Genomic DNA, 15,199 nt, shown 5'->3' with positions numbered 1-15,199 from the left:
CATGGCAGAGGGACTCAGGCATCAGATGGGCGTTAGAGGCGCAGAGAGGGTGTGTGGGCAGGGAGGTCGTGAGTGTTCAGGGTGGGAGTGAGGGGGTGCTCCGTGCAGGCAGGGGTGGGGGCTTCCCGGGCACCTGGGCACTCTGTTCCAATGGGAACTTCTGGGAAGTCTCGGGTTGGTCTCTGGGGGTTTGTGTGGTCCTCTTTTGTAATTTTTCTCTTTAAATAGACCATCGACTTTCTGAACGATAACATTCGAAGAGGAATCAAGAACTACTATGATGACCTGGACTTCAAAAACATCATGGACTTTGTTCAGAAGAAGGTGAGCCAGGCTTTTTGAGTCAGAGGTGTGCCTCCCATGCGCTCCCCCCCCCCCCCGCCGCCTCCCCAGCTTGGGACCCTGCTCAAGAGGGTGAGGGTGAGGGGTTATCCATTCCCAAGCAGGTGGCTGACCGGCAAGGATGGGGCTGACCTTCTCAACCAGTCCTCTGCCCACGTGCCTTGCTCTACCTGTTCCATGGACCCTCCCCCTAAAAAAAACAAAGAATAGGGTGTAGCTACAAGCCACCCTGCAGGGTCCCAGGGTGCCCCTCTCCAGGGGGCAAAGGTCCTCCTTCCTTGCGATGGGCGAGAGCTGAGCTCTAAGCCACCCAGTTCAGAAGTCCCTCTGCCAGCTTCTTCAGTGGCGGGAGCTCAGTCCCTGCCAAGCCCAGGTCAGCCCCAGTGGGAACAGAGCCCTTCCCTGATTCCATCCCCGGCTTCGGGAGCAGAACAGGGCTTCTCCTGTTCCTCCGGGACCCTTCTTTGTCTGCGATGATGTCATTCTGAGATGCTGTCCCTCTCCCCCAAGGTCGGCCCAAGCCTGTGAGCGCAGTAGCAGTTGCAGGGCCAGCCACTGTCCTGCTTGGCTTAGACACACCCACCTCGTTTAGTCCTGACCCCCAGGCTCCTCCTCTGCCTCGGCGGGGGGGGGAGGGGGGGGGATACTGATGGTCCCCCCTCTTGGCGTCATTGATTTGACTTGATTCAGAAGTACTTAGAGCACTGCCAGCATGTGGCTGGACCTCAGTCAGCAGGTGTCAGCGTCCTCACGTTCTCCCAGGTGAGGGCAGGCAGCGCTGGAGGACTGTGAGCCCGCTCAGCCCTGACGGCTCTTCCTGGGACATGACCTTGGGGGCTTCCGCTGGCCTGATCCCCGTGATCCTCAGTGCGGACCAGCATCTCACTGCACCCGGGGCCCCCGCCGTGGCCACTCCCTTGGCTCAGGGCTTTCCTGTGGCCACAACAGGTGCAGCCTCTGGGAGGCCCTTCCCGGCCAGGGCCGTGCCTGCCAGCTCTGGCTGTTGGGTGGAGCGCGGTGTTTTCATTGGCCCCAGCCTTTAGCTGGTTGGGGGTTTTATTTCTCCCAGGGTGGGTTGCGGGTGTGACTCACGCTCATGGGCACCACTGGGTGTCAGGCCCTATGCTGGGTGCGTCATGCACGGCCTCTCTTTGGAATCCTCAGCTCAGCTGTGCACAGCTGGGCTTCCTCACCCTGCTTTACCGAGGAGGATCCGAGGCTCAGAGAGGCTGATCACCTTGCCTGAAGTCACACAGCTAGGCGTGGTGGTGTGAAGATGTGAACTCGGGGCTGTCTGGGTGCAAAGCAAATGCCCTTTGCACTGCACCACAGAGAGGCACTTTCAGGTCCAACACCTAATAGCCTAACCGGCCCAGTGGAGACCGTGAAAGGTTGCGGGGTTTATGTTTCTACCAGGACCTCCAACCATATCACTCCCCCGGTTAAACCCTCCAGTGACTGCCCGTCACTCAGAAAGCATACGATCCCGGCTCCTACTGTTCTGCCTCACAAGGCTTTGTAAGTCTGGCCTGTGCTGCCCCCTCACCCTCACCCCTCCCACTCTCCTCGCTGTGCCCTGCACGCTGGCCTCCGCCTGCTGCTGAAATACAACCAGCTCATTGCTGTGCAGGGTCTTTGCACGTGTTGACTTTTTCCTGTTGTTCATGTTTCGGATTAAATGTCATCTCAGAGGCCTTTCCTGACCTCCTACCCTGACGCTGCCCCTCCCCCTCCTTTCCTGTGTGTTCACATTCCTGGTGCACAGCACTGTGGCCCTGACCTTTCCATGCCGTGCTTCCACTCGGACTCCCTCCGCTGGAATGTGTCCCACCCGGGTGGGCAGGGGCCGTGTGGCTTTGCTCACCCTGTCCCTCCGGTGCCCAGAACAGCGCCTGGGCACACTGCCCCCCAGCAGAGTCACTCCTCTCCCAGGCTTTGGCACCACTCCAGGGGGAGATGCAGGGAGGAGCTCATCTCCGGGGAGAATGGCACCAGCCTTCCATGGCTCAGTGCTGAGCCCAGGGCGGGATGGAGGGGGGTGCCTCTCTGCTAAGGGCAGGCAGGCAGCGCTGGGGCCAGTGAGGTGCAGGGGCCACTGGGGTGTGGTGGCTCCCATAGAACCCTAGTCTCTGGGACCTTGAAGGCCACCTTCTCTGGTCTGACACCTGCACTGGGACATGAAGATGGAATCCACTTGTCAAGGAAGGACTTGACCTTCCCGTGCTCGGTCACCACCCTGATATCCCACCACGAGGCTTCTCAGCCTAGGCTTGCGTGCCTCTCCAGTGACGGGGTGCTCACTACCTGGGGAGTGCTTCGACCTGACAGCCTCCGGTTCAGGTGCTCCCTGTCGCTCCCGGGAGCAGGATGAGCCACATCATAAATGGCCTCGTCCCCTGCCAGGCTGAGGTCTGCACCCCTCCCAGGCTGAGGTCTGCCCGCGGCCTCAGTGGTCACAGCAGCTCCCTTCCCTGCTTGCTTCCTCTCTCAGTTCAAGTGCTGTGGCGGCGAAGACTACCGCGATTGGAGCAAAAACCAGTACCACGACTGCAACGCCCCCGGACCCCTGGCCTGCGGGGTGCCCTACACCTGCTGCTTCAGAAACACGGTACTCCCGGCTCCCAGGCCACCCAGCTGGCCGGGCACCTTCACCGTCTTTCAGGACAGGGGTGGGTGGGTGGGATAGGCCGCAGGTGGTGGTCGTTGGTCAGGCTTCCTGGGCCTCAAGGGCTCCTGCGGGGGTGAAGCTGGGGGGGGCCTTCCTTCGCCAGGAGTGGTGAGTGTAGTCCGCATCCATTGCGCCTCCCCTGTGCAGGCCTCTCTAGGTGCTTTAGTTGTATTAACCCACGCAGTCCTGTCAGCTACCCTGTGAGGCAGGTGCTATTATATCATCCACTGAACAGGAGAGGAAACTGAGGCAGCAGAAGGTTGGTAGGGCTGGGACGGCATGCAGGCAGCCATCGTCAGAGCTGTGCTCTGGGCTGCTGGACGAGCCAGGCCGGGAGCAGCTTAGCAGGGGCCGGTTCTGCCTCCTCAGCCGGAGGGCCAGCGCAGGGCCTGCCTTGGGCGTCTCCAGGGCTTGAGGGCCTGGTGATCACCAGTAACAAGGCCTGGAAGGGGGGCTGGTGAGGTGGATGCCAGCAGGGGCCTGTCAGCCCTCTCCCCCACGTAGCTACGTGGGCGGCGGTCCTGGGTAGTCACCGCTTACGAAGGGGAGAGGCCCCGTCCATCTTCTGTGTTGACTAATGTGTCCAAAAACTGCCTGGTGTCTGGGCTGGAATGAGGCAGAGAGCCTCGCAATTACTCATGTCCGGACGGTCATGGAAAATTTCTCTTCGGACGTCTCCATCATTCTGTGCCCACTGGCGGATTCTGTAAACCGAGCAGCCGGTGGCGGGGGTGCGGCCTCGCCCGGGAGTCAGGGAGCCAGGGACAAGTGCACGAGCCCTAAAACAGGCTGGGCCAGGAGGGAAGGTGTGTTGGAAATTTTAGCTGCCATTTTAGGGGAGCTCTCTGGGCAGGGGGGTGCTGGGAAGGAGCCCAGTGTTCTTGGGGGCGGGGGAGGGGGAGGGTGCCTGTGGGAGGTGATCCTGAACTTCGTCACCCAGGGTAGTGGCACCTGAATGTCCACATTGAAATGTGGAAGCCCAATTTTCACTCATTCATTCCACAAGTGTTTATTGAGGACCAACTATTTGCCAGGTGTGGTTCTAGGTTCTGGGGGTTAGTTCTCCGTGTGTTCTTAGGCAAACACACGGGGAACTCTCTGCCTGCATGGAGCCGGTGTCCTCGTGGGGAAAACTGACAAAACATATAATAAAGAAGGATGTTAGAAGGTGACAAATGCTACGGATAAAAAATAAAGCAGGGACACGGAGGGTTGACATTTTAGATACTGAGATGGTGGGTTCTCCATAAAACCCTGAAGGAAGTGAGGGAGTAAGCCATGCATATCTGGGGGACGGGCATTCCTGGCAGAGAGACCACAAGTGCAAAGGCCCTGGGGTGGGAATGACCCTAGTGTGTTTGAGAAACAGCACAGAGATAGTGTGACTGCAGCAGAGTGAGGGCTGGGGGCGGTGAGGATAGCATCAGATGAAGCCTGAGAAGTGATGGGTGCCCTGAAGGCTACCGTCAGAACTTTGATGTTCCCCGGAGTGACAGGAAGTGACAGGCTTCAGTGGCTGAGTGGCAGCGATGACTTGGGCTTTACCAGGACCACCCTGGCTGCTGTGGGGACAGAGGTGGGTGCAGGGAGTCTGGCTAAGGGCTAGTGCAGCGGTCTAGGCGTCACAGGTCAGGCTGTCGGGGCAGCAGGGTCTGCGATTCGGGTTAGTGAGCAGGAGGCTCAGTAGAAGGTGCTCTCAGGGTCAGCACCTGTAAGGGAGCTGACAGAAGCAGAGCTGGGCAGCGGGGGAAGCTGAGCAACAATGCAGACTCAGTAGGCACCTCAGCTGAATCCATGTGGTTTCCCCGACTCATCCGCACTGGGACACGGAGGCCAAGGCTTCATACCCACCGTGACCAGGCATTGCAGTGGTCCACTGTCCCACCTGGGAGGGACTGTTGGCTCTGTTCAGCAGAGAAACAGAACTAATAGGACGTATGCCTGTGTGTGTGTGTGTGTGTGTGTGTAGCATGATTTATCATAGGGAATTGGCTCACAGAATTATGGAGGCAAAGGAGTCCTGAGAACTGCAGGGTGAGTCAGCAAGCTGGAGACTCAGAAGAGCCGAAGCTTTATTCCAGGCTGAGCCTCAGGGCCTGAGATCCAGGAGCGCTGCTGGCCTGGGCCCTCTCTGAAGGCTGGCAGGCTGGAGACCCAGGGCGAGCTGGGGTTTCAGTTCAGATCTGAAGACGGTCTGGCTGGAAGCATTTTCTATATATGGGGACGGGGAGAGGGGAGGGCAGCCTTTTTTAAAATGATTTTTAAATTGATTTTTAGAGAGAGAGGAAGGGAGAGGGAGAAAGCAAGGGAAACATCGATTGGCCGCCTCCTGCACTTCCCCTATCAGGAACTGAGCCTGAAACCCGGGCATGTGCCCTGACCGAGAATTGAACAGGCAACCTTTTGGCTCCCTGGACGATGCTCCACCAACTGAGCCATGCCGGCCAGGGCAAGGAAGCCTTTTTGTCCGAATCAGGCCTTTCACTGACTGGGCAAGGCCTGCCCATATTAGGGAGGGCAATCCACTCTCCTGGGTCTACTGATTTAACTATGAATCTCATTGGAAAAATACCCGTACAGAAACACCCAGAATAACGTTTGGCTAACTATCTGGGCACCGTCAAGCTCGGTCAAGTCGACACATAAAATTAACCACACGTGACAGTCACCGCAGGGGGTGGGTGGGTGGGGTGGGGGGCTGACAGCTAAGAGCTGCTGTCAGCTGCGCTCCCCTCCCAGCAGCAGCTGCGGGTGCTGGGCAGCTCCTCACAGCACCCACCACACCAGGCAGGAGGAGGCAAAGGCTTAGGGCCAGGTGGCGGTCGTGGAGGAGGCAAACCGTGTTTTGCAAGTAAGCCAGCAGGATTTGCTGACAGATCGGGTGAGGGAGGTTGGTGAGAGGAAACTGAGGAGGACTCCCAGAGTTTGGTCTGAGCTACAAGCAAGGTGGGGCTGCCACTGCTGGAGGGGGAGGACCATAGGGACAAATTTGGGGACGTCAGGAGCTCAGCGTGGACACGTGGGGTTTGAGAGCCAGCAGGACGGTCAGAGCGGTGGTTAGAGATGAGCCTGGAGTCGGGGGGAAGAGGCCAGGCTGGGAGTACACACACAGATGCCGTCTGCAGAGAAAGGGAATCGAAAGCTGGCCTCCGAATGGGGACGCCGGTGGGGAGCTGCCCGCCACCTGGCCGCGTGATCTCAGGTCCCGGAGCACAAACTGCTGGGTGCTCCCTGTGTCTCCAGCAAGGAGATGATTTTTCTCTAAATGCGAAGGAGGGTGTTTCCTTCCTCGATGGAATCGGTTCCACTGGCATGTGCATCTACTTGTTTTACAGGATCGCATTCAGCCGAGGTTCTGAAATACATAGAACAAAAACCTAAACTTAAAAGAAATCAGAACCATGGGAAATCTATTCTGAAGTAGGAGGGCCGGGTGATGGAGAAAACGTGGGAGACTGACCCGTCAGCCTGAGGGCTGGTGGCTGGAGCTCCCTGGCAGCCGCAGGGAAGGAGGTGTGGCTGCTGCCCTGGCAGGGTTCAGCAGAAGCAAGCGGGCCGTCCTTCAGGGAAAGTCACTGTTCCCCTCGCGCTCAGCTCGAAAAGAAACGTCCTAACGTCCTAACGGGGCTTCCTGGAGGCTTTGGGCAGGACGAGTCCCTCCCCCGGGGAGAGAATTCTTCCTGCCTGAGCCTTGGCACCTGGCCTGCAGCATCAGCTCTCCCTGGGCCTCAGCTGCTGACCTGGGGCAGGAACCGCGCCTCAGCTCTCCCGCTCTCTAGGGGGTTTGGAGCCACAGAGCTTCACGTTGGCTTGTACATATCGATTCTGTGGTCAAACCCAGGCAGGCTTGACCCATAGATGCCTCTTATCCCCCTCCTTGGAGGGGAGCTCTCCTGGAAGGGAAGGTGAGTCCCCCCTCTCCCCCGGACGGAAGGAGGGTTCTGGGCTCCTGGGCGAGGGACGCCTCTGCCGCTGCCTGTCTGCCCCCCAGGGCAGGGGCTGTGGTCCCACCTCCAGGGCTGGAGCCACAGTGACGTGTGAAGTCACTCCTGTCGCCTTGTTACATACCATGGAGTTTGCCTGTTTATTATGCTCACGTCTCCCTTTTTGGAATAGAAGCTCCATGAAGGAAGGACTTGGTTTTGTTCTTCTTTATTCCAAATACCTAGGACAGTTACGGGCACCGTGTGGGTGTCCAGTCCGTGTTTCCCTGAGTGAACGAGCAAGCAGGGTGGGAAGCGCCCACTCCCATTGAGCCCTCAGGTCCCTGCTCCTGGCCTGACCCTCTCCCTGGGGGCCATGTTCATGGCCTGGAGCGGCCAGAATGCCCCGTGGATGTGGGCGATGCTGGGGCCTGGGGCGCCTGGCGGACCGTTGAGACTGAGGATATTTTGCTCACACACCAGGCCCTGACACGTAGACTGACCTGGGTGATGTCTGAGCTCCACCCGCTCTATAGGAAGGAGAGCCACGCCCTTCCTGGCCCTTCCGGAAGCTGGGGTTATAAACAAAGTCCCTCCAGCTGGCATTCCTGGGCGCTGCTGTGTGCCCGGCCCGGGGACAAGCACTTCAAGTGTATATCTCACTTGATGTTCAAAACGGCCTCATGAGGTGGGTTCACTGACCACCGTTGCTTATGGAAAGGACCAAGGAGCCTATCATTCATTCATTCATTCATTCATTCAGCAAACATGTATCGAGTGCCTCCAGGTGCCAGCCCCTCCGCAGCACACCGGAGGCTGGTCCCAGAGCTCATAGTGACCGTGGGATCAGGACCAGGCACCTTGATGCCGGAGGCCACGCTGCTGCTCTCCGGCATCGCTGCTGGCACCCTGCCCCACAGCAGCTTTCACTCAGATGTGGAGGGGCGGGACCGGGGCATCCAGCTTTCTCTCCCCTCACAGAAGGAGGAGACCGCGCAGGCCCACAGGCATGATGGGAAGGGCCGCACCAGCCCCGTGACTTATACCTGCTGGGAAGGGCTCTGATGGGGTCCAGGGCCGAACACAGCTTTCCCTGCACCTAGATTGTCAGCATCTGGGAGTTCTTGAGAAGGACTCTCTTCCCAATAAGGAACTGGGGGGCACGTCCACTGTGGGGGTGGCAGTCTGCCGGTGCGGGGCAGTGGGTCAGAGGTCCCGGCCTTGCCCTCAGATAACCCAGCACTGGCCAGGGTCTTGGCTGTGGTCTGGGGTTTTCCTTCAGGAGCCGGCAGAGCAGGCCACGCCCAGCCCGACCTCTGAGACAGGGCATCTGCGAGCCAGCAGAGCTGTGCCCCGGAGGCCGCAGTGGGGGAGCCTGGGCGGCATGCTTTTCTCTGGGCTCCTGGGCTGCCGCTGATGGAGGAGTGGTTCGCACCCAAATGCCGCGAACTAGCCTCCCCCCCGACCCTCCGTGGGCATTTCTTAGCAGGGGTGGGGGTGGGGTGGGATGTGAAGACGCAGACCCCAGCCAGACTGCCGGGTGGGATCCCAGCTGCAGCCATACCAGGCAGTGCGACTCCGCCCCGGCTCTCCCCATGAAACGGGGGGATGCTCGTCGGACAGTGCGCACCACCCGTGTCAGCTCACACTCCTTTCCGTTTCAGACACAAGTCGTCAACACCATGTGTGGCTACAGGACCATTGACAAGGAGGTAATGTCTTCCAAGTCTCCGGAAGGTTGCTCTTCCTGTCCTCCCCGCAGGGTGCCTGCAGGGCCCCTCGGGTGGGCTCCTGGCTGCTGAGATGTCCCAACATCTCTGGCTGTGAACAGGAGCCAGGGACGGGCAGGGGTTTCTACCCCTCCCCAGGCACGGGGGGGCTCAGGGCGCCACGGGCCCCTCGGCTGGGAGAGGTCGCCGGCCAGGGTTTGCCTGGACCTGCTGGGGACCTGTCGGTGAGGCACGCTCGTGCGCCCGGCGTGCCCAGCGCCAGCCTGCCTCTGCCCTCGGAGCACCCGTTTGCAGATGGCTCCACAGGTTCTCTCAGCCTGGGACCCAGGAGGCCCTGGAGGGCAGAGCCCTCAGGGATCCCTTCTGGGTCAGCTTCCTGAGCAGCTCCCCCGCTGGGAGAGAGGCCGGGCTGGGCTGAGGAGGAGCTGACCGGATGCCCGGGATGCCTCTGAGCAGTGGCTCTCGCAGTGCGGTCCAGGCCAGCAGCACGGGGAGCTCATTAGAAACACATTCCGGGGTGGGGCCCAGAGGGTGGTTCTGACCCACACTTAAGCTGGAGAGCCATAGGCCGGCCGTGGCCCTCAAGCCATCAGACCCATGGCCGGTGTTTATACTAAACGCTTGGTAATGCCCTCGATATCATCCTGAGATGAAACCCACCGGTAATATACCCTGTGACCTACCTACACGCCTAATTTCAAAACAAGTGACACTGATCTAACTGAGATGGAAGGAGAAGTGAAACGAAACAACCTATAACCATGTAGCACATTTCAACAAAGGGCGCAGGCGCCAGGTCGATGCCGCCAAAGACACGATGCGGTCGGGTGTTCGCACACAGGCGTGGCGGCTGCCGTGTTGGCAACTTGCATTATTTTTGCAGTTAACATGTTTTTTTTAAAAATGGTGAACACTTCTCGAGAAAGTTCTGCACAAAATAAGTTATAATCGCCCCTTAATTTACACAGTTGTGCTCCTGCAAAATCCAGGGTATGTGCCTGGAGGTAGGCGTCTGGCTCAGGTAACTATGAGTGGGTTCTCACCCCCATGAGTGCCCGGGGGACATAGGGAGCAGGCAGGCAGGGAAGTGGGTGAAGTAGGATGGCCCTGAGCTCCGAAGCCCCCCGGTCGCCACCCCCATTCGCCGTGGCCGCCCGCAGTGCCACCACAGCGTTCCTGTGCTCTCGAGGGAACACAGCTGCCCGCTGAGACCCAGGGATCTGGAACCACCTTCTCGCATGCATATGTGCAACAGCTTCGGGGAGGCTGAGGGACCTGGCCAGACCTGGAATGAACGGGGGGGGGGGGGGGGCGGGGGGGTCGTTGGGACCGGGGTGCTGCCCGGGGAGGCGCTCAGCCGGGCTCCTTCCCGTCCAGCGCCTCAGCGTTCAGGACGTCATCTACGTGCGGGGCTGCACCAACGCCGTGCTCATCTGGTTCATGGACAACTACACCATCATGGCGGGCCTCCTGCTGGGCATCCTGCTCCCCCAGGTGGGCTGGGCCCCACTCCTCTCAGGGCGGGAGCGGGAGGGAGGGCTGTGGCTCAGATAAAGGGAGGCAGGTGAATGCAGGGTGCAGAGGAGGCACAAAGGGGCCGGGTGAAGAAGGCTCTTTTTTTTTTTTTTTTTTTAAATATATTTTATTGATTTTTTACAGAGAGGAAGGGAAAGGGATAGAGAGTTAGAAACATAGATGAGAGAGAAACATTGATCAGCTGCCTCCTGCACATCCCCTACTGGGGATGTGCCCGCAACCAAGGTACATGCCCTTGACCGGAATCGAACCCGGGACCTTTCAGTCCGCAGGCCGATGCTCTATCCACTGAGCCAAACCGGCTTCGGCTGAAAAAGGCTCTTGTGCCGGCAAGCGGGGCTCCCCCCGGGAGGGCTGCGGGCCGGAAGGAGAGGGCGCGTGGCAGTGGCATTGCTTATAAAGCTCTTCCGAGTACTTCCCAGGCACTGCCTCCTGTTCCGAGAGGTAGGTCCTATTATCATACCCATTTCACAGAGGAGGGAACCGAGGCTCGGCAGGGCTAAGTGACTTGCCCAAGGTCCTCCAGATTGTGAGTGGCATAGCTGGGAGGGGACAGGAATCCCAGAATGGAGGAACCTCTGCTGATGGGCACAGGGAGGTCTCTGGGGTTTCTGGGAGGGCAGAGGAGGGCCCGGGGGGTTGGGGGCTGCTTGACAGTGGGGGTGCTGGGGAGAAGGCTGTGCTCTAGGGTTTCCAGGTCACCGGTGCCACGAGTGCTCCTGCCTGGCTGCCTGGGTTTCTGGGGAGAGGGCTGCCCGGATGCCCAGCAGGCTCTCACCCGCCTGCCCCCCTTCTCAGTTCCTGGGGGTGCTGCTGACGTTCCTGTACATCACGCGGGTGGAAGACATCATCACGGAGTACTCGGTCACCGACGGGCTGCTGGGGCCCGGCGCCAAGCCCCGCATGGACGCGGCGGGCGCGGGATGCTGCATGTGCTACCCCAGTTAGGGCCGGCCTGGGGCAGGGCGTCAGCAGGACGGTGACAGCTCAGCCCCGCCCTCATGGGCGCTGGACAGGACAGCGGTCCTCTCCCCGGTCGGCGCTGAACAAAGCCTGGCTGTTTGCTCTGGTGGCTGGCTCGGGCCTCCCGTGGCCACTGCCTCCCTGGAGGACGGAACCTGAGTCTCCCCAGCTCCCGTCTGTGTCTGCTCACTGCGGGGCGTGGGGAACAGGGTGGCCCTTCCCCAGGCCTGGGCCGCGGGGAGGGGAGGGGACGTTCCGCGCTCGGCTCAGGGCCGAGTCATTTCTGGCCGTGCCTTGGCCTCGGATGTTTATGCCCCGCTGGGCGCGGTTTTCCGTGGTTTGTAAATGGGAGAGAGGAGAGCAGGTGTGCCCCGTGGTGCAGGAGTGGAGGTGCACACCCCAGGTCCCCGTCCCTCGGCCATGCCCCAGGGCGAGTTTCTCAGCCTCCAGGTGCCTTGAGCCCTCCCCAAGGGCTGCTGCTTTGCTTGGTCCTGTTTTTTACACGATCTGGTAACACTCATTTTGTACACAGTTAACAGGAGTTTCTGACTAATCAAAGCTGGGTGTTTCCCACGCACTCCCCTCTTTTCCTCCAAGCCGGTTTATTAATCAAACCATAAAGACTTGACTTTTTTGTGTGTCTTTCATGTGTGCCGTTGGGTGGGGAGGGGGGGAGGGAGGCCTGAACGTGGACCTGGCAGCCCCTGTTGGTGCAGGATGGAAGGGGTCCACCCTGGGGCCCGGATTGGGGACAGTGGGACACCGAGGCCTGGGAGACTCCGCAGCTGGCCCGAGGCTGCCAGCTCCAGGTCGGGAATGGCCGCTCCCGTTCTCCGTTCTCCGTTCCCCGGTGTTGCCACTTAAGGAAATGGCTTTTCCCAGCTGTGCCTGTGGGCTGGGCCGTTCCTGCTAGGAATGCGCTGGTGGGAAACCCCAGGGGAGGAGGCAGAGATGACTGCCTCCGTTACAGACTGGGGAAACGGAGGCCAAGCCACCTGTGGGGTGAGGCTCCTCCTCTGGGAAGGGGGCGGAGGGAACTAGGAAAGCCTTGGGTCTGGGAGGGAGCAGTGCCCACAGCCCACGGTGGCTTCAGCCCCAGAGGGACGGTCGGTCCCTTCTTCAGGAAGCAGTGGGGTGGGGCCGAAGGCCGAGGAATGCCCAGCCCAGCCTGGTGCTGACCGCCCCCTGCTGGAGACAGCAGGCCCTACATGGATCTGTCCACCCATGCCTTCCTGCAGCCCCACGACTTGGATTCTAGATTTTCTATGAGGTTCTTAGGAGCCAGGGCAATAGAATAAAACAGCAAGAGCCCCAGACCTGATGTGCTTAATCTAGGGGTGTTAAGGGACACGCCCACCACTCCCAGGAGTAAGCGGTTGGATGCTTGGTCGGCTCCATGTACAAGCCTCGCTTATCACGTGTAGGGAAGGGCAGGAGAGGGATTTTCAAAAGGACAGAACGCAACAGTAGCAAACATCAGCGAGCGTACTTGTGCCTAGACTTGTACGTGTCTAAAAATCTTACAGATATTAATTCCTTTAATGTTCACAACTGTATGTGGTAATTCTTGCCACCTTCATTTTACTGATGGAGAAACTGAGGCACAGAGTAGTTAGGTAACTGGCCCCAGGTGCACGGCGGGTAGCTGACAGCCATGCCACGACCCAGGCAGACTCTCAGGGCACTCGGCCCCTCTGCTGCGCGGCCTGTTGCCTCGTGTGCACACACGGTAGGAGGCGTGCAAAACCAACCACTGCCGCAGCAGCCTCCGCCTGGTCCCCATCTTGACCTCTGGACACGAGGCCAGGCCAAACTGTGCCTGGCCGGGGGCCTCCTGGCTCCGGGCTCTGGCTGTTCTCCGAGGGTGTGCTCCATGCTCGGAGTTGCCTTTGGGGCAGCAAGGGGCAGCGACGCTGAGGCCTGGGACTGCACTGAGAGTACTTGTCCAAAGCCACTGCGCCCTGGAACCGGGGAGACTCTGGTCGCCTTGTCCTCATTCCAGCACCGCCCACAGGTACCCCCTCCTCTCTCTGCTGCTCGCGGGGACCAGGGACCATGGGTGGTGTCCGCAGGTGACTGCGCTCAGTGGACACTTCTATGTCTGTCCAGTCCTCAGCCACTCACCTCTCCAGAAGGCAAAGCGGAGCACATGGCGAGGACTTCTTAGTCCTGTGGTTGGGATGCCTCTCCTTCTGTGCTGCAAAGCCAAGGGCATCATCGCGGCCCGCTGCCTCACAGGCTTGGAAGAATGACCCTGAGAACTAGTCCTTTCCCCACACCATGGCACACAGAGAGGGACGGGATAGTGCAGGCCTCAATGTTTGTGAAACGGGGTTTGTGGGCTTTGGTTTCGGACATGCTTGCTATCTATATATATAAAAAGCCAGCAACCGTAACGCCGGAACGACTGGTCACTATGATGCTCACTGTGGCCAGCAGACCGCCGATCAGGGGGTGGGGCCGGCCGGCCAACCCCCTGCGGCCCCTCCCCCCTGGCAGGCTGGCCCCTGATCAGACTCTCCCACCTCATCAAAGGTGGGCCAGCCAGCCAAATGCCCCCCCCCCCCCCCCTTACCCCACCAGCCCTGTCCCCGATTGGCCCGCCCTACCATGATAGGCCCACAGCCCCTCCCCCAGGCTGGCCCTGCCCCTGATCACCCCCCCAACCCCAATAAGGGGCAGGGCTGGCCAGCCAACCTCCCCCAGCCCCTCCCCCAGCCGCTGACCCCTGATCAACCCCCCTATCCCATTTGGGGGCAGGGTCAGCTGGCCCACCACCCACAGCTCCTCCCTACGCTGGCCCTGTCCCCAATTGGCCCCTCCACCCCAATCAGGGGCGGGGCCCGCTGGCCAACCTCCCACTGTCTCCTCCTTCTGACAGGCCTGGCCCAGATCCGCCCAGATTGGGGCCTGGATGGCCAGACCCCACCTGTGCACAAATTCGTGCACTGGGCCTCTAGTATAATTATAAGAAAAACAGAACAATAAAATGCATTAATGAAGACTGGCTTTGTATAAAAATCCCAAATACAACATTCCCCAAACTTGGTTTTTAACAGTTTATTGAGGTATATTTAACACAAATTGCACATATTTAAAGTGACAAATATATTAAAAAAATAAAGTGACAAATATATCATTAATGAGTCCACCACTACAATTAAGATAATGAACATATCCATCACCCTAAAAATTTTCCTCTTATCCTTTAGTGATTCCTTCTGTATAGCCCTCCCCACAATCCCATTCCAAGGAAACCACAGGTCTGCTCTCTGTCTCTTTAAATTACTTTGTATTTTCTATAATTTTACATAAGTGGACGTACACAGCATGTATTCTTCATTTGTCTGGGTTCTTTCATCTAACAGAAGTATTCTGAGATTCACTTATTTTGTAGCATATACAGTAGTCCATTCCTTTTTATTTCTCAGTAGTATTCTATTTATGGCTGTACCATAGTTTATTTATCTATTCACCTACTGATGGACATTTGTCTTGTTTTTATTTGTTACTGCTATTCCAAATAAAACTGCTGTGAACATTCATGTACATGTCTTTATGTAGAAATATACTGCTGACCCTCAACTCCAGGGCACTCAGAAATCTGGGAATATCTTTGACGCCCCCAAAACTTAACTATAATTGGCCCTTCATATCTGTGGTTCAACCAACCGAAGATCCAAAGCAGTATTTTTGATCCACAATTGGGAATCCTCAGTTGGGAATCTGCGGTTGGGAATGTGAAAATACTGTTTCTTCGATCCGCCATTGGTTGAATCCGCGGTGCAAAACCCACGGATACATGGGGCCGACTGTATTTTCCGCATGCAAGTGGACCCACACGGTTCAAAACAGTGTTATTCAAAGGCCAACTGCACTTTCATTTCTCTTCGGTCAGTATCTCAGAGTGGACAACTGGATCGCGTGGTAAGTGTATGTCTAACTTTCCCCCCCCCCCCATTTGTTTTTAATCCTCGCCCAAGGATATTTTTCCATTGACTTTTCAGAGAGAGTGGAAGAGAGAGGGAAAGACAGAG

The 15,199-nt window shown here is 58.4% G+C and overlaps 1 protein-coding gene across 1 annotated transcript in view; it reads left to right on the top strand.

Moving 5' to 3' along the window:
* Positions 1-11,790, top strand: part of TSPAN15 (tetraspanin 15) — a 49,515-nt gene extending 37,725 nt beyond the window's left edge. The window contains exons 4-8 of the mRNA XM_008145431.3: positions 229-324; positions 2,834-2,950; positions 8,598-8,645; positions 10,041-10,157; positions 10,998-11,790. Of these exons, the coding sequence (XP_008143653.1) occupies positions 229-324; positions 2,834-2,950; positions 8,598-8,645; positions 10,041-10,157; positions 10,998-11,147 (528 nt within the window). The 3' untranslated portion in view covers positions 11,148-11,790. The remainder of the gene's footprint in view (positions 1-228; positions 325-2,833; positions 2,951-8,597; positions 8,646-10,040; positions 10,158-10,997) is intronic.
* The last annotated feature ends 3,409 nt before the right edge of the window (positions 11,791-15,199 follow it).

Source organism: Eptesicus fuscus, chromosome 17, assembly GCF_027574615.1.
Source record: "Eptesicus fuscus isolate TK198812 chromosome 17, DD_ASM_mEF_20220401, whole genome shotgun sequence".
NCBI classification, from domain to species: Eukaryota; Metazoa; Chordata; class Mammalia; order Chiroptera; family Vespertilionidae; genus Eptesicus; species Eptesicus fuscus.
The sequence above is the reverse complement of the archived record's forward strand: the minus strand, read 5'-3'. Positions and strand labels throughout refer to the sequence as shown.